The 24382-nt window shown below is 34.7% G+C and overlaps 2 protein-coding genes across 2 annotated transcripts in view; both read left to right on the top strand.

The window, feature by feature from the left end:
* The first annotated feature begins 1148 nt into the window (after window positions 1–1148).
* Window positions 1149–5878, top strand: LOC123527201 (uncharacterized). Its single transcript, XM_045306525.2, has 2 exons — window positions 1149–1696; window positions 3040–5878. The coding sequence occupies exons 1-2, from the start codon at window positions 1357–1359 to the stop codon at window positions 4524–4526; spliced, it is 1827 nt and encodes a 608-aa protein (XP_045162460.2). The 5' UTR covers window positions 1149–1356; the 3' UTR covers window positions 4527–5878.
* Window positions 5879–18646: 12768 nt separating this feature from the next.
* LOC123527198 (uncharacterized) overlaps window positions 18647–24382 on the top strand; it is a 35207-nt gene continuing 29471 nt past the window's right edge. The window contains exon 1 of the mRNA XM_045306521.2: window positions 18647–18805. The gene's annotated coding sequence lies outside the window, so the exon portion shown is untranslated. The remainder of the gene's footprint in view (window positions 18806–24382) is intronic.

Here is a 24382-nt window from a genome sequence, read left to right as displayed (position 1 = left end):
ATAAAGATAAATAAAGAAAAAAAGGAAGAAATTTCTTTAGTTTTAGTGTCTGATATTAAACGCGAAATCTGAAATGTAAGACTTTGGTAATGAATATAAGATTAACAGTCATTGGCTGGTAAATATAAAATTGCCCCCAACATAACATATGACATTCTGTTCGCCTGAGTGACCTAAATTTTCGTTCGCCGACGTGTCCACTTAATTGCCTTAATGTAATATAAGTTGGCAGGTCTACAAGGTAAAACTGTCATAGAATCCCTTGACACTGCCTTTTTCAAAATAATAAACACCTACTGCAGCAACATTTTGACAGAACATGTATATGATGTTATAGAAATCGTGTATTTTTTAACAAATGTGTTTGTATGGAAAGATTAAACGAATGATTTGTTCATCCTTTTTTTCATCTTAATGTAAAATATAGGGGGAAAACCTCTTCCTTGACTCACACCACTACGAGAATGTAAACACAACATTCCCACTTCTTACGTCATTCAGTAGTCTATCTATCACAATTTAAGTAGGAAGTGGTCAAATTTCATTTCCTTCCTTTTCTTTAGTTCAAATTTTTACGGCTTACTAGTATTTCTTTCACAATTTACGTATTTAATAATATATGAGTTAATATATAAAACTTACTTTTGTATTATTAGTAAGATTTTAACAGATCTTTTCAAAAAGTGTTCATGAGTAACTTTTTATTAGAAAAAATAATACCAAGGTCGACTTTATCCAGAATCACATGTTGTTTAAGCGTAAAATATATTTTTCGGCGTTCTTTATAGAACGCAAACGTGATTTAAAACCCTACTTGCATGATGTTGTTTATGCTCCCAAAATATTTCTAAAGTCTTTATTACACCTTGCATCTATTTCTACATTGTTGAATAATAATGAGATTGCACAATGTGATTGATCATGCTTTAATTTGTATTTGCCTTTCCCTCTCGTTATTTAACGTAAGAATAGAAAGTATTTTACGCGATAGCCTATCACTCTGATTCAATATTTATTTATAGTGTGTAACGTGAAGACCTGATGAATTAGCTTCAATTCTATTTGCGTCAATTACGTCCAAGCGTACGTAAATAAGCCTCAGCAAATAGGAAACGTTGTTCACGTTCAGCACCATAAAAAAGCGAACAGCTTGTCATTCTGTCATTCTTACATATGAATCCAAAATGTTAACTGACCACAAAAACTAAACATTTAATTATCTTACCGTAAATTTAATTACGTTTGGCATATTAAGTACTTTAAGCAGTATATTTAAATCGAGGAGTGGTTTCAAGATTTTCAGTTGCAGAAGTTGAAAGTGTTGTAAACGTCCTATTTGTGACAATCCAGGATTACATGATGAATTCCATAAACTTCTTTGCAATCATTTTTATACTACTAGCAGCCAGTGGAAATGTATGTTCTATGATTAAATCAGGACATATGACTCGAGATTCACATCCAATGTTAGCATCCTTGTTCAATGTTGCCGACGATATTCGTAATCTCCAAACACAATCAACAGAACCGAAACTTGTCACAAAAGCAGGACATCCGAGCAATGGAAAGGGTCTCGTAAAAGATACCGCTCATCAAACAATCAAAGCAGAACAAAAACACATCGGAAACAGTGGGATTGAAATGATATTGGATCCGGGCGTCCCCTTACATACACCCACAATCAATCTTCAACCGGGTATGTAGAACTGTTTTGATTATTTTACAGTATTATGATATTAATGTACAGTCAAACCTGTTTATAAAGCCACCCTTGGGAGAGCCAAAATGTGGTCTTTATTGGGAGGTGGTCTTTATTTACAGGTTAAAATACACTGTAAATGTTAAAATGGGATACACAACATGTGGTCTTTAAAGCCAGGTGGTCTCTGTTCAGAGGTGGTCTTTAACACAGGTTTGACTGTATAAAATTCTAGATATATTATAAAATACACATGTATTTATGCTTTGCAAAGATCAAATCACTTGAAAATATATCTCGTATCATTTAACATAGATGATATAACTTTCATTTTCTTTCACTGTATGTTCATACTCGATCAATACGTAAAATTATGAGCTTTGGATGATTTTTCGCATTTTCTATAACTTTTCCAGCCTCAAAATTGTTAATCACTCCAAGCAATTGATATGACGGTTCGTCTTTTTCCACAAAAGTTTAAGCTCTTACTTAGAGATGGTCAGTATGGCTTTTGAAATGCCAAGGTTTCGTAGTAAAATCTGTTCATTTGTTTTAATTTTCTTGTTAGATAACAACAGGGTATAATGTGTGTTTCCAAACCGGATTTTCCAATGAAACTAACATTTTTCAAACATGCGGGTTATGTAAATGAGAACGTATTTTGACTAAAGAAGTTTATACACTTCATTACCAATCTCGACCTTTGTCCTTTATGAATAAAATGTACAATAAGATCAATATTCAAAATTCTTCTGGCTAACAAATGGATACCCACAATAATGTTAAATATGATATCTTTTTGCATTCTATCAGCATACGCCTTGACTATTTAGATTTGACCACTGGGAACACTTGCAGAATTACGAAACTTTATATGAATTGAGCCAATATCTACTTTAGGTCTTGTATCATCAAGATGTTAGGACCGAAAGGGTTATAAATATTTGGTTTGGTTTATATTACTTGACTGTTACCTATGTTAGTTAGTTGTGTGTGGGTGTGGGTGTTTGTCTTTGGTACATGAATATCTGCGCTACTGTGGTTTACGTTATAGTGTAACTGAGATTAAGGACCGTAGCATTCCCATTACATATTCATCCTTGTTCTACTTTCCACTTCACCCCCCACCCCCACCCCTCTTCCTCCCCTCTATCTATATTTTGCATAAAATTAAAATGTACTTGTTGGATTTTTTAAGCAACCCGTCTGTAATATTTATCCGTTACAGCTTCTTTCTGTTGTGGGCCTACTTTGCAAATGCGTGGCTCTGAGGCTGTGTTTGTGGTGCTCTATGCTTCCGAGAAATCTACCCTTACCTATTATCTTTTGGTTTGTTTCAGGAAGCGTAGGCGGGATTGTGAAACCAGAAATTTCTAGTCCAGTGCATAACGGAGATCATTCAACAGGATCGAAGGTTTCGGATATTGCAGCAGATATGATGTGTGCTCTATGCCGACAGCGAAGGGACGCCAAGTGCATTTCCATACATTGTTGGAATGATGGAACCTCGAGTGTTTCTTCTGGAATAGAACAGCCGCCTGTTGAGTTACGGCCAATTCCTGTGTTGGGTGATAAATTTGATTTTAGAAAGCAAATTGACCGGCACGACTTATTACAATTAACGAACATTAATACGCCACTGGAGCAAAATGCCCTGGATATTACCGGTTTAAATCAGCCTTCTCTAAATCAAGAAAACTCACAGAGGGGAAGTACAGCGCCGATATGGTTAATGTCTGATCATTTGCTTGGTATGCCACTGAACACTATACCGGATGTGCAAGGAGGTAAAGATTTAGTACCCGCAACTGTCGTGGAGCAACTGAGTCCTATTGATATAACAAGAAGTTCCATTGCTACAAATGACCCTCCTGTATTAGATATTCGCCCGATTGATGTAAACGTGAACGGTCCTGTAGAAAATACGGGAGTTGTGTCCAATGTTGGAAACATTGCTAGTCCTGTTCCGTCGGTAGATCAACAGGTAGGAACAGCAACTCATTTTAATGGACAACATATTGGTAATGTTAATAATCAACCACTGGACATACCCACTGACTTTCTTATTAGGTTGTTGGGGACTGAAGGACCATCTTTTTCGCAAAATTTAGATACTATAATAAATATAGGAGAGCCCACCAATCAACGTGACCCTACAACCAACAGTGTTGGAAATAAAATAAACAGTGGACAACCTTTTATTCCAGTTGCAAGTGATGTATTTGCAAATAATAAACATGGCATAAGCATAGGTTTTCCTCCTGGTTTTGTAGAAGAAAATACAATAAATCCTCAAAATAACGCAGATACATTTACCACAATTCCCCATATACCTACCGCCAGTGATATATTTCCAGATGTGAGAAATGAAAAGAATCCAGCAAACAAACATACACTTGTGGTCAAAGAGAGCGGTAATACAGAAAAGGTAGCAGTTTTTATTGGAAGTGAACCAGTTCTTAATAATGGTATAAGTCTCTTTGAAACTAGAGGACAAAATGCAAATTCGAAACAAACAAATGTACAACCTGTAGATATGCACAGCTCGGCACATTCAGCTCACGGAAATTCTCATCAAAACATAAATGACAAACATTCACCAGATAACTCTCATCAAAATCTGAATCACCAACATTCACCATTAGTGAATGCAAACAAAGTTCAAATGAATACAGCGCAGCAAAGTGTGAATACAATAGATAATCTTATGAACAATATGGCTTCTCAAGGACTTTCAACGACAAGACCGATTCCAACTATGAATCCAGTGAGAAAATCTGAGCTACAAAATTGGTCAAAACAACTGTTAAATAGAATGCGCTTTTAATAAGATATCATTTAATTCCTTGACATTTTACTTACATTTTCGGGACGTGTGATTTATACTTTTAAGAAGGCTTATAAAGTAATTTATTATATATGTTTCAAATTGGTAGTTTTGGCTTACCAAGTTTGTCAATGTTATATTGAGACATTCTCATTTAGGGATATGCTACAAGATCATCTGGCTTCTGAACAAAATTAGTATTCCTTTCTTGAACAAAAACAAAACATTTATCACGAATTTTCAAATTACTAATGCTGTCGAATGCGATTTTTTATTGTGTCTTATTTTGCTGTTCAGATATCTTTTAACCTCAAACTCAGACCTTAATGGGGCAGAAATGCAGTTAAATTTAGTAGCTTTGTGAATTTCTCAACTCTTGTGCAACACATTTTACAAATAGAATAATCGTGCGGCTTTAAACAAGTGTATATACAATGGGATATATCTTATTTAATGAGGAAATTACAACGTTGAAAATAAAAACCTTCAGAAATTAATTGATGTTGAACATGTTCAATGTTGTAACGCATGTAATGTCTCACAAGATATAATAATGAGTAATCTAGTCAGTCAGGTAGTTTTATCTTTGCTAGAAATGGTTCCTTCTTGTCGTTTTATGATTGATATAGCGTATATTTGATCGTAAAATGCAGTCAGTTTTCCGTGTATCGTTTGTTAACAACAAATCTGAAGAGCAAGGGCAGCTATTTTCTCCGACAAAGCCAGGATCTTAGTTTATTGATCTGGGTTTGAAGACAGTATAACCAATTGGCCAGTTTCAAAGTTAATGCTAAGAAATAATCGATTAGATGCTGGCGTTCTGAGACAGCTACAGCTTGTGTACAACAAACACAAGTCCGTTTTCCCGGTGACGTCGCAAAACAGAGCACATATTCATCAACATGTTAAGTACGAAAATAGATTTTGTCTTTAAATTAGGACAAAACGTAATGGAATTTTGCATGAACATTTATTCTGTATTTATGACCAGCTATGCAAAATTTTATCAGTACAAATTTACTATAAACAAAGTTGTTGCAACTTGAATATGTGCTATGCTATTCTTAAGTATACGTTTCAAACTTAAAACCTTTGGTCTGACATTCATGTGACATTCATATGACATTCAGGCCTTTGGTCTGACATTTATGTGACATTCATATGACATTCAGGCCTTTGATCTGACATTCATGTGACATTCATATCACATTCAGGCCCTATTGTTGCTTTGTAAAGACCTTTGGTCTGACATTTTATATGACATATAGTGTGTAATTGTGTGTGATTTTAAACGTGATATTTATTTTGTGTAAGTGTACATACTAGTTTGTAATAAAGAATGTTTGATTATTCGTAGTTTCATACAGACTACTTGTGCAATGCATCATCGTTCAAAAAAGCGCATTTAAAGATAACGGATGTAAATAAAAATAAACTAGTCAGTCAATTAAAGCCTTTATTACATATTTGACTTACCAATGGTACAATGTAAATATGATTAAGTATTCTCATACAGTACATATGTGATTTTAATGTGCTTTCTATTTTGTGTAAGTGTACATAGATGAGTGTGTAATAGAAATATTTTGTTATTATTCAATTGATCCATATATCAAATAAAACAGCTTAAAAAGCTTATGAAGCTTGTCAATTAACCGCATTTACTAAGACTTTAATTGCTCGATAATTACCGATTTATCATTATATCATCATAGTATTTCCTTAACTGATCGTTGTATGTAATCTAACTTATAGACACACTCAGATGTCGTAGATCTTGAAATTAACTGCATTTTGTGGTCATATGCGCAACCATTGGTTAAATTAAATGTATTTGTCGTCATATGTGCAATCTAAATAAACAAAAGAAGGATAATTAATTACAGTGACAGACAAAAGATTGAAAAATTATTAACAGTGTATCTACATAAGATAAACGTTAGCAAGCAATCCGGAAATATTCCTTAAAAGCAAGCCAATGAATGACTTCTCCAAGCAGAAAAAAAACTGGCTGGTGTTCCAACACCCGCATCTCTACTCACCGACATTATTTACCTAATCCCTATCTTCTTTTTTCCATAGAAAACGCAATGAATCAACATCTCCCGTCGCAAAAGCGGAAGAGGGGATACAAATGTAGTCAATCCGTCCGTCTGTCCCCCACACTTCATTTTCTGGATTATAACAAAGACTGTAATTGAACTTAATAAAGTGATAGATATCAATGAGAGAAAGCGCAGAGTGCAAAAGGTAGTATCGTCGGGGCTACTATTTTACAATTAGATAAATTTGCAACTCTTAATACTTGCCGTGGTGATATATTGATCAGAGTGAAAGAACCATAACTCTATCTTTTTTTTCTTGTTCTGACACTAGCTAGAATTTAATCCAAGTTAGCCTGGAAACAACTATATGGATTTACATTTAAATAAATAATAGCCCTGGTCCCATTGGAAGACAGTGACAGGGTCCCCAAAGATGTAAATTAATAAAAGGCAGTGATACCCCAGATGTAATGCAAGTTTTGCTTTAAACCATTACAATAACATGTATAAAGCTTTCAAGTTCAGACTTCCCCTAAATTAAATAACACATGAAATTTAACCACACTAGCTTTGGTGCATATCCTAGTGGAAGGGATTCAGCCACATTAGCCTGAATGCATATTCTAGGGGTAGAGATTCAACCGCACTAGCCTGAATGCATATTCAAGGGGTAGAGATTCAACCGCACTAGCCTGAATGCATATCGTACTGGTTGGAATTCTATCACCCTAGCTTGAATGTATATCATAGCTGGAGGGATTCAGAGGATAAAGTGTCTACATGGTTGGGTCTTGGTAAGTGGACATTGCTCTTTTTTATCTTAAAATGACTTCTTGTTCTGAACTGGATTGGATGAATATGTAATACTAGTAATGATGTAGGACTAATCCAATACATGTACCCTAAAGAGGGCTCTGATGGGAGTTTTGTTGATTTGATGATACCAGAATTATATGGACTGTTTCCTTTTTCAGTCACTCCTAACTAAGATTAGTAATTATTGCATGTATATGTGAAGAATGATTGAACTATCAACCAATTAATACATGGACTTGTAAAATTGATTAAGTTTTTATATTTTTTCTCAGGACAAAGATTTGCAACGAGGTAATTGAAGTTATTTATAAAGCAAATTGCAGAAAAACCGGCAATCTATATTTGAAGGGTGGTCTGTTAAGATATGTCAACGTTTTATGATATATAGACTATTTCTTGAGTGGGGAAAGTACTAAAGATCCAAAAATAATTGATATGTCTGTATCTCTTTTACCCGAATAATTGGGACATTATTATTATTATTATTATTATACCACATTTATATAGCACTCTTTTCATGCACTTGTACACGTTCAAAAGTGCTTTACAGAATAAATTGCAAAAATACAAACAAATACGTATACAAAGATAATGCATTCCACATTAACAAAAACATGAATGAAAACAAGTATAATTTAAAAACAAGATAAAAACATAAATGTATCGGTCAGTTAACAAAATATTGTACAAAGAAGTGGGTTGTGCTACATGTACCATTTTGTAGTTTGCGGACACAAACAGCTGGCTAATTTTGAGGTATATTGGCGAGAGAGCTTAATAAATTTGATAATAACAATAAAGTTTTACGTTATTTTTCTGTTAACTCAAGAAAAACGGTATGCGGTATCTAATGGTCATCTTTCAGATATGTAAAGAAAAATATGTTAAAGCAAGGACCCCCTTATAAATTGATTGGTCGTGGGTGGGACCTCCACGGCGCGATTGTTAAGCTTGCTGGCTTCGAATCACTTGCCCCGCACCACTTTGGGTGTAGAATTCTTCGTATGAGGAAGCCATCCAAGATGGCTTACTGAATGTTGATGGTTATAGCCTATTGCCCGCCCATGATGAAATAATGTCCACAGCGCACCTGGCCTGGGTTATTCCTTCGCCAGCAAAGCTGGAAAAGCCGCCGTACAAACTGTGTCAGCGTGGCTGTCAACCCAAGCAGAAAATCTGTCGTGGGTCTCCGCCGAGTATTTCTAACATACCAGTAAAGTGAAAGTGTAGAACAAGCTTGTTAATGTCACATCAGACCCCAGGTATACAAGATTCTAATTACTAGGCAACAGCTGTTTGACTGATGTTCAATTTATAAAACACAATGAAGCAGGCAGAAAATATATTTAACATATCTGAAAAGGAACATTTACGATGCAACATATATTTGTGTGGATTTTCCATCTGCTAGTTTTGAAAATAAGAGGGAACTATATGATCAAACATGTTGTGATGCTACCCGTAAGTATAGTGGTTTTATCTATTTATTCGATCACTGACAAGGCTTCTTTCTTCGTATTTCACATTATTTAGTTAATGCATGTAAGTTTTAGTTCTGCCCCAAGGTTATTTTTGAATGAAGTGAGCAAAATTCAAAACAGACCCACAGGATTCGACCTTAATTTTTCAATGTTGGAGTTAGAATTCTGTCTCATTAAATCTGTTTGCTTGAGGCACCCTAGAAAAAATGATATTGACAGTTTTATTTTGTGTTTTATAAGTGTTTAACAATAGTTTGATGTTTCTTTTATCAAAAAATAATGCTGTAATGAATTCTCTGCAAACGTTTTAGATAGTGGCCATCACATTGAAATTTGTCTCTACTTGAGCTTGAGGAAATACCATAAATTATACAAAATTTACAAAAAACGGCACGGTAAAAGTTGTTTAAAATTTGCAACACTGTGCGAAACATGGTCAACTTTAGAATATACCAAGCAAATGCCATTTTTTAAACATTACTATTAGGGGTCCAATACCTTAAGAAACGCGATCTAAGAATACGTAAATTTCAGTAACATCATAATGAGTTGAATTTATTTAAAACTCTTCTGTGGGTGCTTTGTAATAATGATATCTATTCAATGTATCTGGAAATAGAATTCCATTTCATTAACCCGGTCCTTAGGGGCATGAGGGGTGTAATAGATTTCATGAACTGTAGACCGGACGACATGATATGTTAAAAATTTGGACAACGATGAAATACTTTGATTTAGAGCAATCCATTGTTGGTGACGGCTGTTCTTAACGTTTCATAGACTTGAGTAGTTTTAAATTTTAGAAATGTAGAGCTTCTTGTGAAACTCATATTTTAGTGTGCAAAAGTGATTTTTCATATCAGACACTTTGACCAGTAGGGAAACTTTCCATTCGGAAAGTCAACCACAGGGGTTTTCCCTACTTCCTGAACGGGAAACTTGATATTGCGTTCCGTTCGGGAAGTAAAATCATCGTCCTTTGACTTGTTTCATTCCAAAGGCCCGATGCATAAGAATATGCACGGTAACATTAAATGAAACACGCCATTGTAAACTTAAGAAATATATCTTAGTTGCTACCGATCATTTTTAAATAGCCTGATAAAAATTTATTTAACATGGAAATTGCTTAATTCCAAAATTTCCGAATTGGAAACTTGACTTAAACTAAACAAAATAATATTTCCAGATGAATCAACACTTTTTTTTTCAAAAAATATACAGTATATACTCATTCACATACAATTTTAGCTTCAAATTTGTTTTGTTCTTAAAATTATCCTGGCCCAAAATAATTTTATGCGGTAGTATGCATCATTCAAAGCTTAAACAAAAAAGAATCTAAGTGGATAGGGGTTATAATTCAGACTGAATGCAATTCAAGGTAAATATACATATCTTTGTTTCCCGATTGGGAAGTTACGTTTCCTGTTCGGAAAGCTTTGAAATTAAGAAATATATAAGTTAGATAAAAAAAAATTGTTAAGACATTAAATAAATCTGAGAGGTAGAAATTTAGACAAAGTACCTACGTTTAAATTAGCATATTTCGTTTAATGGCACCATGTGTACTCTTATGCAGGAATGTAGTCAAACAATGCGACCGATAAGTGCGTTTTTTGCTTTACATTTCACAAAATAAATGTGCCAGTGCTGTGGCACAAAGGCTGTTTTTATAGTTGAATAACTGTAAAGACAAAAACGTTTTATGGAAGATTTTGGGCTCGGTTGCAACGTTTACAAATAATTGTCTTGATTTTCAACATAATTTTGACGCTTTCTCCTGTAAATATGATACTTCTCTGTATGCTATAAAACCTCTTTCTTATAGATATGCCAGTTTACCAAAACTGATGCTTTACTTCAATTACCCACAAATGCTGGTAATTTTCTTTTACTGTAAGTCCTATTTGGTAGAGTGAAAACACATTAAGAACATTTAGTTTGACTTAAAACACACATTTGTCAAAGCGGTTTTGTTTTTCGGATGTTCCTGTCATTTAATTTCCAGCGATGACTATTAATCATTTATGTTTATTTGAGATGTCATAAATATAATGGCTAGATCTTCTATTTTACTAACATGGATATTTAGCATTTAATTTCATGATCAAATGGTAACGACATTTTGTCAAATGTGCATTCATTTTAATGCGCTCACGTAGTTCTCCTAGTGAACAATTTTGTGACCTCTCATCATCAGCCCACTTATACGTTAGTCCATTCCTTCATATTTACTTAACATCGAAAACGAATACATACCAATGAGTCCAATCTATTTAGTACAGATGGAATCATTTATAAAAAAAATCCAATTCAACATTCTGGCCATTTTCTTACACTGTAAGCCCTTTTCCGGTAGAGTAGAAACACATTAAGCACATTTAGTTCGACTGCAAATATATGATTAGTGAGTCATCTCCCTGACGAGAATTCTTGCAAATTGATATGTAACTGAACATCGGGGAAAAGGCCCACATATTTGTCTTAAAACTCCTGCTTGATACTTTGTCGAAGAGCCCAAGTACTATTAGAAATTGGAACCCCCTTCCTGTTGCGGTCTTCTCTAAAGCAGATACATCGTCGGATTCTGTAGCATGTTTTGCGTCAATGTCCTTGGTGTCCCATCCTTATGGCACCGTTAAGCTTGTACTAGTATTCTCTCGGCACAAACATACTTTAACTTCCTTTAGCTTCAGATAAAGAGTCCAGCATTTTTTTACGTGAGTGCCGACTATATTTAAAAAGGAAAACTTATAAATATGCATGAGATAAGAAAATGTAGTTATTGTCGGATATTTCAAACAACATTTCGACAAGAACTATTTTCTGACAAACAGAAAGTACTTAAATTTTAACAAGAATACATTAGTAAGACATAGATTAGCTCATAAAAAGCATTTAGTAAAAATCAGAGCAAAACGAAAGTAGAAATTTAACATGTAAACTGTTCCAAAATATAGGGACATCTATTCTTTTCTCAAAAAAAAATCAAATAGTGACAAAAATGTAAGATTTTATTATGGTCATATTGTTAACTGAGTTAACATTTTTGTTAACTTTGCCTAAAAATGTACTAACTCCCCTGTGATGCGATCGTCATATATTGCTGGTCATGAATATTATAAACAGGTGCAATGAGTGATGATTAAAGGAATTATTTCAGATAAGGGAAGTATTGAAGGACAAGACAAAATGGATCGTGCACATTTACTAAACACCTAAGATTTGCATATATTCAATATTGCTTATTTATCCTCGAGGCATAGTTGACTCAATTTTTTTAAAATCTCCAGTGAAACAGATAATAAAAATATTATCATAACGTAGCTCGAAGCATTAACAGTTGCTCCATGGTGGATTTTAAGCAATTGTGTCGCGTGCATATGAATTGATTGCTCTCATTGTCAGCTTCAGGTTTAAGCTATAGGAGTGGTTTTAATAAATCATATTATCAAAGTAAATTGGACTTTTTATAAATGACTCCATCTGTATTAAATAGATTGGACTCATTGGTATATATTCGTTTTCGATGTAGGAAAATTAATGTTTTTTAAGTAAATATGAAGGATAAGTGGACGAAGATGAGAGAGGTCACAAAATAGTTCACAAGGAGAACTCTGTGAGCTCATTATCCGTATGAATAAAAATGAATGCACATTTGACAAAATGTCGTTACCATTTAATTATGAAATTAAACGCTAAATATCCATGTTGGTAAAATAGAAGATCTAGCAATTATATTTATGACATCTCAAATAAACATAAATGATCAATATTCATCACTGGAAATTAAATGAACATCCGAAAAACAAAACTGCTTTGACAAATGTGTGTTTCAAAGTCAAACTAAATGTGCTTAACGTGTTTTCACTCTACCAAATAGGGCTTACTGTAAAAGAAAATGGCCAGAATGTGTGGGTAGTTGAAGTAGAGCCATCAGTTTTGGTAATTTGGAATATCTACATCTACATAAAGAGCTTTTATAGTATACAGAGGTGTCATATTAACAAGTGAAAGGGGAAATATTATGTCAAAATTCAAGACAATCATTTTTAAATATTTTTGTCATTATATGATATCCGGCAATAGAGACAATTTTGCTAAAGAACACAGCACTGGCACATCTATTTTATGTCATGTACCGCTTACCGGTACCCCACTTACCGGTCAATAATTCCTTCAGGTTCAAAATTCGGCCATTTTTGTTATAGCGAGATATTTCGGTCACTTAATCCTTACAGCATACCACCGTACTCCCCCGTCCCCCCACCCCCTCGCCTGACTGACTTCTATCAATAAGTTAGGTATTAAGTATATACCTTACATAGTATTCGAGTTATGCCCCGGACAAGGTTTTTCAAAACAAAGGAAGATAATTAAAAAATGGTACCATCTAAAGTTATGGCACCTTGTCACAGCACTCCCTCTTACTGACCTCTATCAATATTTAAAGTATTAAGTCAATAACTTACGTGGTATTGAAGTTATACCCCGGACAAGGTTTTTTAAAAAAAAAGGAGAAAAGTAAAAAATGTGATCACCTAGAGTTATGTTTTCTTGTCAATGCACTTCCTCTCAATGAGCTCTATCGTTGTATAAAGCTACAACTCGATACCTTCAATACCTTTTAGTTAACCTCCGGACAAGAAGTGTGACGGACGGACAGACGGATGGAAGGACAAGGTGGCCCCTTGACTAGATGAAATATGCGTTAAGGTATTAGATGTTTAAAAAATGGCACTCGCTTGGTATATTTTAAAGTTGTTTCGCACTGTGTTGCAATTCAAAAGTTTTAAACAACTTTTACCGTTCCGTTTTTATCAATTTTGTATAATTTATGATATTTCTGCAAGTTCAAGTAGAGACAAATTTAAAAGTGATGGCCACTGTCCAAAACATTTGCAGAGAATTCATTATACCATTAATTTTGATAAAAGAAACGTGAAACTATTGGTAAAAATATATAAAACACAAAATAAAACTGCCAATATCATTTTTTCTAGGGTGCCTCAAGTAAAAGGATTTAATTAGACAGAATTCTAACTTCAACATTAAAAAATTATGGTCGAGTCCTGTAGGACTGTTTTCAAAAATTTCAGATCATTCAAAAATAACCTTGGGGCAGAAGTAAAACCTACCTACATTTCTTCTACAATATGTAATCTAAAGAGTAAAGGCGAAATAGAGAACTTTTACCGCATGTAACTCAGTATTTTTAAAGATGTCTGTCTCTGCCCACTTCTGTTTCAGAAGTAAATTTACCCGCCTGCAAAATGGCTCACCAATCGTGAATCTCGATAATGAGCTAGAAAACTGTTTCTTATTAATGACGATATAAACAGAATGTATCCGCAACCGTATGCACATATAAATTTAATTGTTTCAGCTATGTTTAATTCAAAAGTTAGAGTACAATTTTTCAAGGCCCATGTCTATGTTGCGTCCCGCCATTTTTGCCGCGTTCATGTGTTATATTTAACGTAACGTCACACTTCGTAGCGTATAATGTTGTCTGTATGTTGAATATACACGATGGTAACAACATAAATTGAATGAATCTTACTTAAAACTGATATAGAGTAGGCGGTGTATGCCAAACAGTTTAGACATAGGATTATAAAAAATAATTTAAGAGTTCTCATCTCTCATCAATGAACTTATTACAGCAGCAAGTGCCAAAATGGTATAATAACATGTTTCTATCTATCATTTTAGGGAATTGCAACCGGGAGATCAGTGCTGTTAGACATGCGTTGCTTTATAGAAAAGATACACAAGGAAATGACAAAAGATACGTCAACAATTTCGCCTCTATGCCAGCCATGATTCCAGTGAAATTATGTGTCTGAAGTGTTTTGTTTGTAGAAAAATATATACTCATTATTTTTATATGTGACTTCTTCCTAGTTTTTGGCTTTATTCAAATTTATTTGTATATCCTCATGTAGTATTGTATAATACCTTGGGTGAAATAAAGTTATCTGTCTGTCTGTCTGTCTGTCTGTCCTTCTTCCCATGTAGATGTGTAATGACATTGTGATAACTTTTTTTACATGTATTATACAAGCAGCTAACGCCTGACGGCGTTTTGGCTGGGTTTTCCGAATTAGGTGATAATGAGTTAAAGTTCTATTAAAGGCATACAATAACTAACCCCCAAATTAATAAGCACTATAGAAGGAAAAAGAGAAAAAAAAAGAAATGGACAGGTAGAAAAGGAAATTAAAGAAAAAAAATTGGTGTAAAAAATCAAAGTAAGAAAAACACCATTTTCAATGTTTATATCCCTGTTACCTTGACCTTTGACCCCGAAATCAATAGGAATCCTGTGCGCATCAAGACCAACATACGTATGAAGTTTCAAGGTCCTATGTGAAATATTTGTCCAGATATTTAGCGGAAACCATTTTCAATGTTCAGGTCCCTGTGACCTTGGCCTTTGGCCCAGTGAAGTGACCCCATTCTCAATTTAGACCAACTAGGGTAATAGGGGATCATTCTGACCAGGTTTCTTGAAGTTTGAGTAAGTAGTTGTTGAAAAAAATGAATGAACAAAAAGGTTAATAAAAAGGTTAACATGCGACTCATTATCCCATCCATCCATCTGCCCGGACAGCCCTAATCTACAAGCCGGATTTTTCTTCAATTACAATATAATTTATGTCTCAATGTAATCATCATAATTACATTACATGTTTAGATCTAATAAGAAATGTGGACCTCAGTTTCGAACAGTATTTAAAATCTTTCCTATCAGATGATTTGATAATCTGTTACCAGTTTATGCTAGAAAACATTATTATAAATCATAGTTTGAGGTGATAATTACTTCCATTACTTCGGACACTCATTTCCTTAGGAACTGGTTGACAATTAAAAGAGTTTCGCTCACTGTCGCTGTATACAATTTATTATAGGGTCATATATTATCTGTTGACAATGCAAGACTAAATAAACTGTTACCTTAATTGTTGAAAAAGTTAGCTCGTTGGAATGATCATATTTAATATACATTGCGTAACTTCAAAATATATCTAATTTAATAGTCTTGTAAAGTTTCATGAATGTATTTGAACAACACCTTTAGTAATACTAAGGGCAATGACTCTGGTGAAAGCGTAAGTTAAAGGCATGCGGCACTTTTAAAATACTTATTCAAGAACCACAATTTTCTTGTCATGAGGTAAAGTACCAATTAAACCGAAGATACACAACTTCACATGCTGACTAATATTCTTATAAAGTTTCATCCCGTTTCTATAGGTTAATACAGCAGTTAGCGGCACAAGATTAAAACTATTTAGTCAATATTCATAACATTACCGTGACAAGGTGACCTTATATAAGCTTCATAACTTTCCATTACGATGGACATTCGTATAAAATTTGCTGTCTGTACTGTAGGTCATATACTTTGTGAGCAGCGTGCGACTACTCATTGAGTTGATATGTTTAAAAAACAACAACAAATGAACAACATGGAGTCTTGCTGATGACAGTAAAGAATGTTGCGGAAGAGCATGTTTATTAATGACATCTCAACATTTCGCATAGAGCTTGTGTCATTAGACCTTAATGCCCTGTCCGCTCACCATTTAATTCAAAGGTCATAACTTTGCTGTTAGTGGTTAATTTTGTTTCTAAATTTTATTTTGTACCATAGCTATCAATTAAAACCATATTCTGCACGCTTTACTGTTAGATTATCCATTACAAAAACTGTCAGTAGAATCATTGATATAAATTATTTGTTTGTATGAATTAACAAAATTAACAAAAAGTCTAAAGCGAAATCCACATGTAACGTTGTGTGTTAAATGATATAATCAATGTCATTTGAACAATATGTAAAACCAAACCAAAACAAAAACGCAACCTTTGTTCGAAGTATGCGCTAGGAACACTTTGGCTTCCACTTGTCAAATCACCAGCTACATCTCCATGGTCTCTCTGTTATGAAAGTATGGTCGTTGAAGACTTCCAGTTTGTCAGTTTATCATTTACCCATAACAGTACAATTAAAGATCACGCAAAATATCCATGTAATGCAGAAAAATACGGGGGTTATACGGGGGAGTAAGAGCTGAAGGGGGGGGGGGGGGGGTAGTCCTCAGTCGTTTCGTAGTAAGGATTAGTTTGTAAGAACTTAAGTTTGTAAGAAATATGAAATTTTATCATTGTTCATAAAGTAAGAGGAATATACGGAGGGAGACAGCTGAAAGGGGATTAGTCCCCGCTCTTTTAGCCTTTAGTATCGTTTTGTAAGAGCGTAATTTTGTAATTGTTACAAATTTGTGGATTTCTGGCAAACTGAACATTTATCGTTTCTAAATGCCAAGCTCAGCTCTTCATCGCTGATACTTTGGCCAACGTTACGCTGGGTTCTAGTAGTAATGGTTCCAACACAGTCTCAGCTTCATAATCGTTGCAACAGGACCTCAACCAGATGCAGATCTGAGAGAAGCATTGGGGCATAGACATTAAATCTTCAAAGTGCCATGTATCATACATCACCAAAAATAAAAATGCCATTAAAAATAAATATATACTTCTTGAACAAATCTTAGAATCTGTCCCTCGCGGTAAATATCTTGGACTAGATCTCTATTTTAATCAAAACTGTTTAACATTTACATTTCAAGAATATAATACTAACAACTGCTAAAAGAAATTAAGTTCATAAAGAGTATCATAACAACCAACTACGATAAAGTAAACAAACTGGCATAAAATGCCTTGGTCCGGGCCAACTGGAATATGCTTAATCTTTCATCTAGAGTCCCTACACCAGGACAGAAACTACCTTAATTTAAGGTAGTAAGGATTACGATGGTTCAACGTGATCATTGCACTTTTTCGAGTGTTACAGTCATGCAGCAAGATCTTGGCTGGTGGTATCTTGAACACGTGAAATTGACTTCAGACTTCAGACTCCTTATGTTTTGCGTAATATCATCCTGTGGAACCAACATTCTAGGAACACTACCTGACTTCGACCAGTTCAAGTAGGCTGTATCTAAGTTAAATTTTCGATGTTTTAATCTTTTACTTTTTAACTGACAACTGTCTAAAATACTTAAACTCATTCAAATGTCACTGTATCCTTCATTAATTACTCTAACTCTTTCACGTTCCAACATAACGGTTGTTAACCATTATTGTGGTGCAGCCGTCGGTGTCTCGACTAATACTGAGTTGAGGGAGTCGCCCTTAAAAGTTGCTGTTTTCAACCGAAGATTTGCTTCTTGATGACGTTGAGACGACTTGCAGAGAAGCTACCGAGTCCTCCAATCCCTACGCTCAACGTACGGTGCAGGGGGTGGGGGCACCAGCATCAGAGAGGGGCCATGCAGCGGATGAAGCGACAGTAGCAGCTAACTACTTGCGGAAACTGTCGCAATCACGTGTGTCGCGTCACTGTCGTTTCTACTTAAAGGTCTCATTGGTCAATAAAAGTACGTGGCATATTTTGACTTCAATATTGTTGGACATTTTGGTTTATACACTATGTACGTTGCAAAGAGGTAAATTATCTCCACCTTCCTGCTTCCAAAAAATATTAAGGGGCATGCCAGGTGACATGTCGATGGTCCGTAGCCTACTCTTATATAAATCGGTCAATTGCTAATAGCTATTCATAGCTAATGTTGTATAAATAATAAACTTCTATAAATAAAAGTCTGTATCTCCTTGCCTCGAAATGACTTAAACAAACAGATTCAAAGAAGCTAGGACTTAAAACGAATATCATTGGAGAATGAAATTGTTCATCGTCCATAGATATTACGGAAAATGAACAATTTCATTCTCCCACTGGTAGCTACACGTCGTTATTGCATTGGTAAAAATTTATACCAATCCGCATGATCAAAGGAGGCCGCCATTAACAACGAACAATGCCCAATGTCTTTTTGAACTGTAATTTTCATGATGTGTAAGTATTTGATAAATGATCATATATACGAGTAATCTTCCAGATTTGCTTGTCTGCTAAAGAAAATCGAGATGAGTGCAAATGTTTTAATTCCATGCGTTAAAACTAAACCGGTAAAATTGCTCAAGACAAGGGAGATAATTATTTTTAAATAAAATTATTTAAAATGTCTATGATTTCGTCGTTTTTACAGACATTTTGTAAATATATTGACAATCCGAAAATTTAAGGGGTTTTTTTGAGTCTCCTTTTCACACTGTCTGTTCAGATTAAAATTAAAATCAAAACCGCAGACCTGTTAAGCTTAAAAATGGCTTTAGCCAGTTAGCCCTCCTACCAGAGTACAGAATCATCCTACAGGTGAAATAAAAGGAAGTGTCTAGCCGTCAGATAGTCCAACTAATCTGACGCATACAGTTTGTTTTATGATGTGTCTGGTCAAACTCTTAACTCAAAGGCAGCCACTCGGCGACAGTAAGCTTGTCTAGTCAAAATAATTCGATTGTTTTATATTTGTGACGGGCAATCTAAACGTCAAAACTTTGAAGGACCAAAATAATGGAAGTAAAATCACAGTACACAGTCATTTAAAATTATTGGCTTTATATGGCATGTAAACACGATAAACGTTGATCGTGTACAGTACATACAAAGGTTTAAATCACCAGAAAATGCGTAATTTTGGATACTATTTAGATAATTTTAACATAGATTCATACATGTGATCTCCCGCGCGGGAGGGTTAAAATCCCGATTTTTTCACCTTGCCTCCCGTCTCCCGACCAAAACCATATTTCTCCCGCTGTTCATTGATAATTACCGAGGAGTGCCAAACATGTTTACACAGTAAATCAAAGTATCACCGACTGTTGTGTATTATACATGTTTGACACGCATGTAGCTGGAGGAAAGAGTTGTTTGTCAAAGGTGAATTAGGCCTATTAATTGTTTGTTTTGATAAGGGATTAGGCAAGCAGGGCCTTTTCCACCTGCCTCACGGGGCCGAATATCGGCCTATTCTCAATGCCAGTTAGGCTCCATTTTTTACCAATTTGAAGCAAAAAAACTCTCAGTCATAAGAAATAATTCCCAACTGAAATGAATTTTAATTATTCAAAGAAAAGTTTTGTTCGGTAATAAAATCTCATAAAACCTAACCCATTACTATTTTTAGAACAGGAGTGTTATTTCCCCTTATGCAGTTACGCCATTTTCTTCCAATGTTTACCAAATTAATTTATTACTAAAGTCAGACTTATTTCATTGAAAATTGGATGAAAATACACACTCATTTATTTGATAACATCAATCTACATTATTTTGGTAAAGGTAAATACACGTTTATGCATTTCTGTTCTCTATTTTTCATGCCAAAATCATATTTTTACACGAAAATGGGTGGGGTAAGATCGAATTTACATAATTTATGAGATGTGTTCAGACCAATTTAAAGCTTCCTCGAGTAGAATAATGTTAATGCATGTTCACCACCATTTCAGACCTAAATTGAGACTTTGTTTCTGCAAATTTAATCTGTTAAAAAAGTTTAAAGTTAGAACAAGAGGGAGCTTCTGTAAGACAGCATGCTCGACTTTTCTCAGTGATTGACTCTGAATTAAAGCTTTGCCAGTAAAAGGGGCAATTAAAGCTTTGCCAGTAAAAGGGGCAATTAAAGCTTTGCCAGTAAAAGGGGCATAATAGTCAATAGATTTGACTGTAACAGAGATATTAGACATTATAAAACTTTAACAAAAAATGTAATTTAAAAAGTGGCATAACACTGTCAAAATTCAAATCAAGAGTTATGAGGATTGTTTCATCTGGTGTATACATTATTGTGTGGCCAAAAATACTGGATTTTGTCTCTAAGTTATGTGTCCGCGCGCTTAATTTATGTCGATAAAAAACCTCCAGTTTTGAGACCCCAACTCCAGCTGAAAAATGGCAAACCTCCAGTTTTGGGATTCTGAACTTATCACATGTATGATAGATTAATGAGGAATTTAATCCCCTTTCCATACATGTAAGTTATATTTTAATTTATGACCAATTCGTGAAATAATTGGCATTTAAACCTGTAGCATGTAAAGCGTCGACAGCGATGAAAATTTCATCGGAAGTTGCTTCAACTATTTTGGTCATTTGAGTGTTTGACGCGAGTGGGGATATTGCCCATATGAAAAAAATATCTCAATATTTCCTATGATCATGCCAAATTAGTTGGACTATAAGCTTGTCTAACTGGACGCCATGCCTGCGTTCCCGTCCAGTAACCAGACGCCTAGTGTAACGGCTAGGGGTTTTTAAGCTGTCCCGTAATTAATCTATATAGATGAATAACGTAATTTTTTCTGTTAAAATATTGTACTTTGGGTAGTGAGTTGCTAACCTTCATATAAGAAAAAAAAAATATATTTATAAAGTTACGTTTGTTGTTTAAAGCATTTCAGTTGTGTTTTTGTTGTTGTCCCAAGAAATATTTGACAGACAAAAGTTTCAATGATAATGTAATTTGTAAAGATAAGGTGTTGCCTCAGAATATTTGGTACTCAAAAAAAAGTAATGAGAAATTTTAAAAATCCCTTACAGGGTTGTCAAAATAAGCCGATTGCCGATGCAAACTATCGTTTCAAATCGCCAAAATATCGGTTCAGATTTCGTCAGCAATGACCATTCATACCGGATGTTTTTTGTGCACAACCCCCCCCCCCCCCCCCCAATGAGTGGGGGGGGCATATAGATTTGCTCTTGTCCGTCCGTCCATCCGTCCAAAGTTCATGACATGCCTAGCTCAAAAGTATTTGATATAAGTTAATGAAACCTTGCATTAGTCTTTATCATGATATGAACTTGCGCACCTTCTATTTTTCATCTGGCTCCACCCCCTAATTTTAGAGTTATGGCCCCTGAAATAGTCAAAAATGCACATTTTCACCTTGTGACACGCCTAGCGCAAAAGTATTTGATATAGATTCATGAAACCTTGCATGAGTCTTAATCATGATATGAACTTGTGCACCTCCTATTTTTCATCTGGGTCCGCCCCCTATTTCTAGAGTTATGGCCCCTGAAATAGTCAAAAATGCACATTTTCACCTTGTGACACGCCTAGCTCAAAAAGTATTTGATATAAATTGATGAAACCTTGCGTGAATCTATATCATGATATGAACTTGCGCACCTCCTATTTTTCATCTGGGTCCGCCCCCTATTTCCAGAGTTATGGCCCCTGAAATAGTTAAAAAAATGCACATTTTCACCAAATTATGTGCCTCACTCAAAAAGTATTTAAAGGTGGTCAATCACATTTAATCAACATTTAATGACATTTTTTACTTTTTGTATATTCTGGTAGAGAATTATTTAAGGAACAAAAAGACCGATTACATAGAGTTAGATTCCTATTTGAAATGTATATTTTATTATTTTTATAAAATTTTGTAATTACTCCCCTTTAATATGAAAGTATATAAAAAGCTGGGTATTTCTTTTTATTTCGATACAATGTCTAGTTTTACATTTGCATTTGATAGACATACCAACTATTGAACAATCTGAACCAAAATGCAAGTTTAAAAGCTGTGTGTAGCTTCTGAATTCATTTATTTCCAAGATAGGCAAAGGGAGATAATAATAATTTTTCAGACTTGCATTTCTAATGAATTCCATCTAAATACATAATTTTTAATGCAAATATTTTACAAATATATAATAATATGTCTAATATTTATACATTTCCTTAGGCAAAGTATGTTTATCAAATTTATACTTATGATAAAATAACTCTATCTTGGTTGGGCAACCAGGATAGGAAAATGAAATTTTAAAAATACCTCCAGTGAAAATCTAATTTGTATTAAGTGTTAAGTGAACAGAAATGAGTGTAAATGATCAGATGCTAAAGTTTTGAACAAATCCGTTACATGGCCAAAATCTGATTATCCACCTTTAATGTAAATTAATGAAACCTTGCTTGAGTCTTTATCATAATGTGACCTTGCACACTTGGCTTTCTTCTTGAGAATTTTAGCATTTATTACAGAGTTATGGCCCTTGAAAATAGCCAAAATAGTGGATTTTTTGTTTGTGATGCTCATAGCTCAAAAAGTATATAGTATAGAATAATGAATCCATTTCATAATTTTTTTTTTCCGGCTATACCCCATTAAGACTGCAAACATTTGAATGATTTCCCCTTATTTGTGACAAATGTACAAGTTGGGGGCACACCCTGTGTCCTACAGACACATTCTACACCGCCTCGGTAGCCTAGTGGTAGAGCGTCCGCTTTGAGTGCGGGAGGTTTTGGGTTCGATCCGCGACCGCGTCATTCCAAAGACGTAAAACAATGGTACTAGCAGCTCCTCGCTTGGCGCTCAGCATTAAGGGGATAGTGTTAGGACTGCATGGTCAGCCCGGTGTCAGTATAATGTGACTGGGTGGGGTATCATGCCACCTGTCTACGGCATGATATTCCAGTGAGGTAGCACTATAAAGCTGGGCATTGTGCTCACTGCTACAAGTAGACACCGTCGTTTATATGACTGAAAAATTGTTGAAAAAGACGTTAAACCCGAACACACACACAATACAGACACATTCTAGTTTTCACAAGGTGTGCGCTTGATTCATATGGGAACATGCAGTTGAACACTGTTCTGATGAATCATATGACCGGTGCCGTAGTCGTGTCTACGTACGGTACACCGTTCCAATTTCAACCGGTATTGGAATCAAGTGCGCCCAAAACATGCAATGCAAATGGCCGAAAAAGGGAAGGAAAACAAGAAAAAACGAAGTCCAGGCCTGTTGAGCTTCAGTTTTACAATTAGTAGTTGATCGGGGTAATGGTCATATTTCTAATATATTTATGAAGGTGATCAGTCAACCTACTGTGAAGTGTTTTTAGCATGCATCAGTGCAGTTTTCATTTCATTCAACTTCAACAAAATTCGTACAGAGTCAACTCTTCCCTACCGAGGAAAAAAAACCTACGTGCTCACTGGGAACATTGGAATTCATTTCCAAAATGTTAATTTTTATTCATTTCAAAGAGGATGAAAACTTCATATAATTTTATAATAAACCAAACTTATACGGAATAAGGTACATGGTGGAACGTATCCGAAAAATGTTCAATCCGAAAACAACACCGGTTCAGATACGAAAACGGCTTTTTACATGGAAATTTGGCAAATTAAATGGCACTTTCTAGAAGTTTTCTTTACTTTTCCAACTATTTAACATCAATTAAACTTTCTGAGTGAAAAATGGGAATTGTTAGCCTCAGAATTTGGAAAATGGCCACAGTTTTGCATTTGTCAGTTTAAAGGTCCAATACTAAGGAAAGTAAACATTTTAATTTCTTTTAAAAAGCACAGAAACTATTTCATTTTATTGGAAAATGAAAGTTGGTATGTAGAAATTCGAAATAAATCGCAGTATATGTACAATTATTTTTCTATGAAGTATAAAGAAAGTTAAAAAGACCTGGGGGGTCATTCTGTCGATTCATTGAAATTTCAACATAATACACATACATTTCTTTGAGTTCCAAAGACCTTCTGTAAATTTTGA

The sequence above is a fragment of the Mercenaria mercenaria genome, chromosome 14 (genome assembly GCF_021730395.1).
Source record: "Mercenaria mercenaria strain notata chromosome 14, MADL_Memer_1, whole genome shotgun sequence".
Taxonomy (NCBI): domain Eukaryota; kingdom Metazoa; phylum Mollusca; class Bivalvia; order Venerida; family Veneridae; genus Mercenaria; species Mercenaria mercenaria.
This window is presented reverse-complemented; position numbering and strand designations above follow the sequence as displayed.

Bases quoted from the DNA above. Each gene is read 5' to 3' on its own strand.
- LOC123527201 (XM_045306525.2), top strand. From the start codon at position 1,357: ATGATGAATTCCATAAACTTCTTTGCAATCATTTTTATACTACTAGCA. The intron at 1,697-3,039 runs GTATGTAGAACT...GGTTTGTTTCAG, and splicing joins CACAATCAATCTTCAACCGG to GAAGCGTAGGCGGGATTGTG.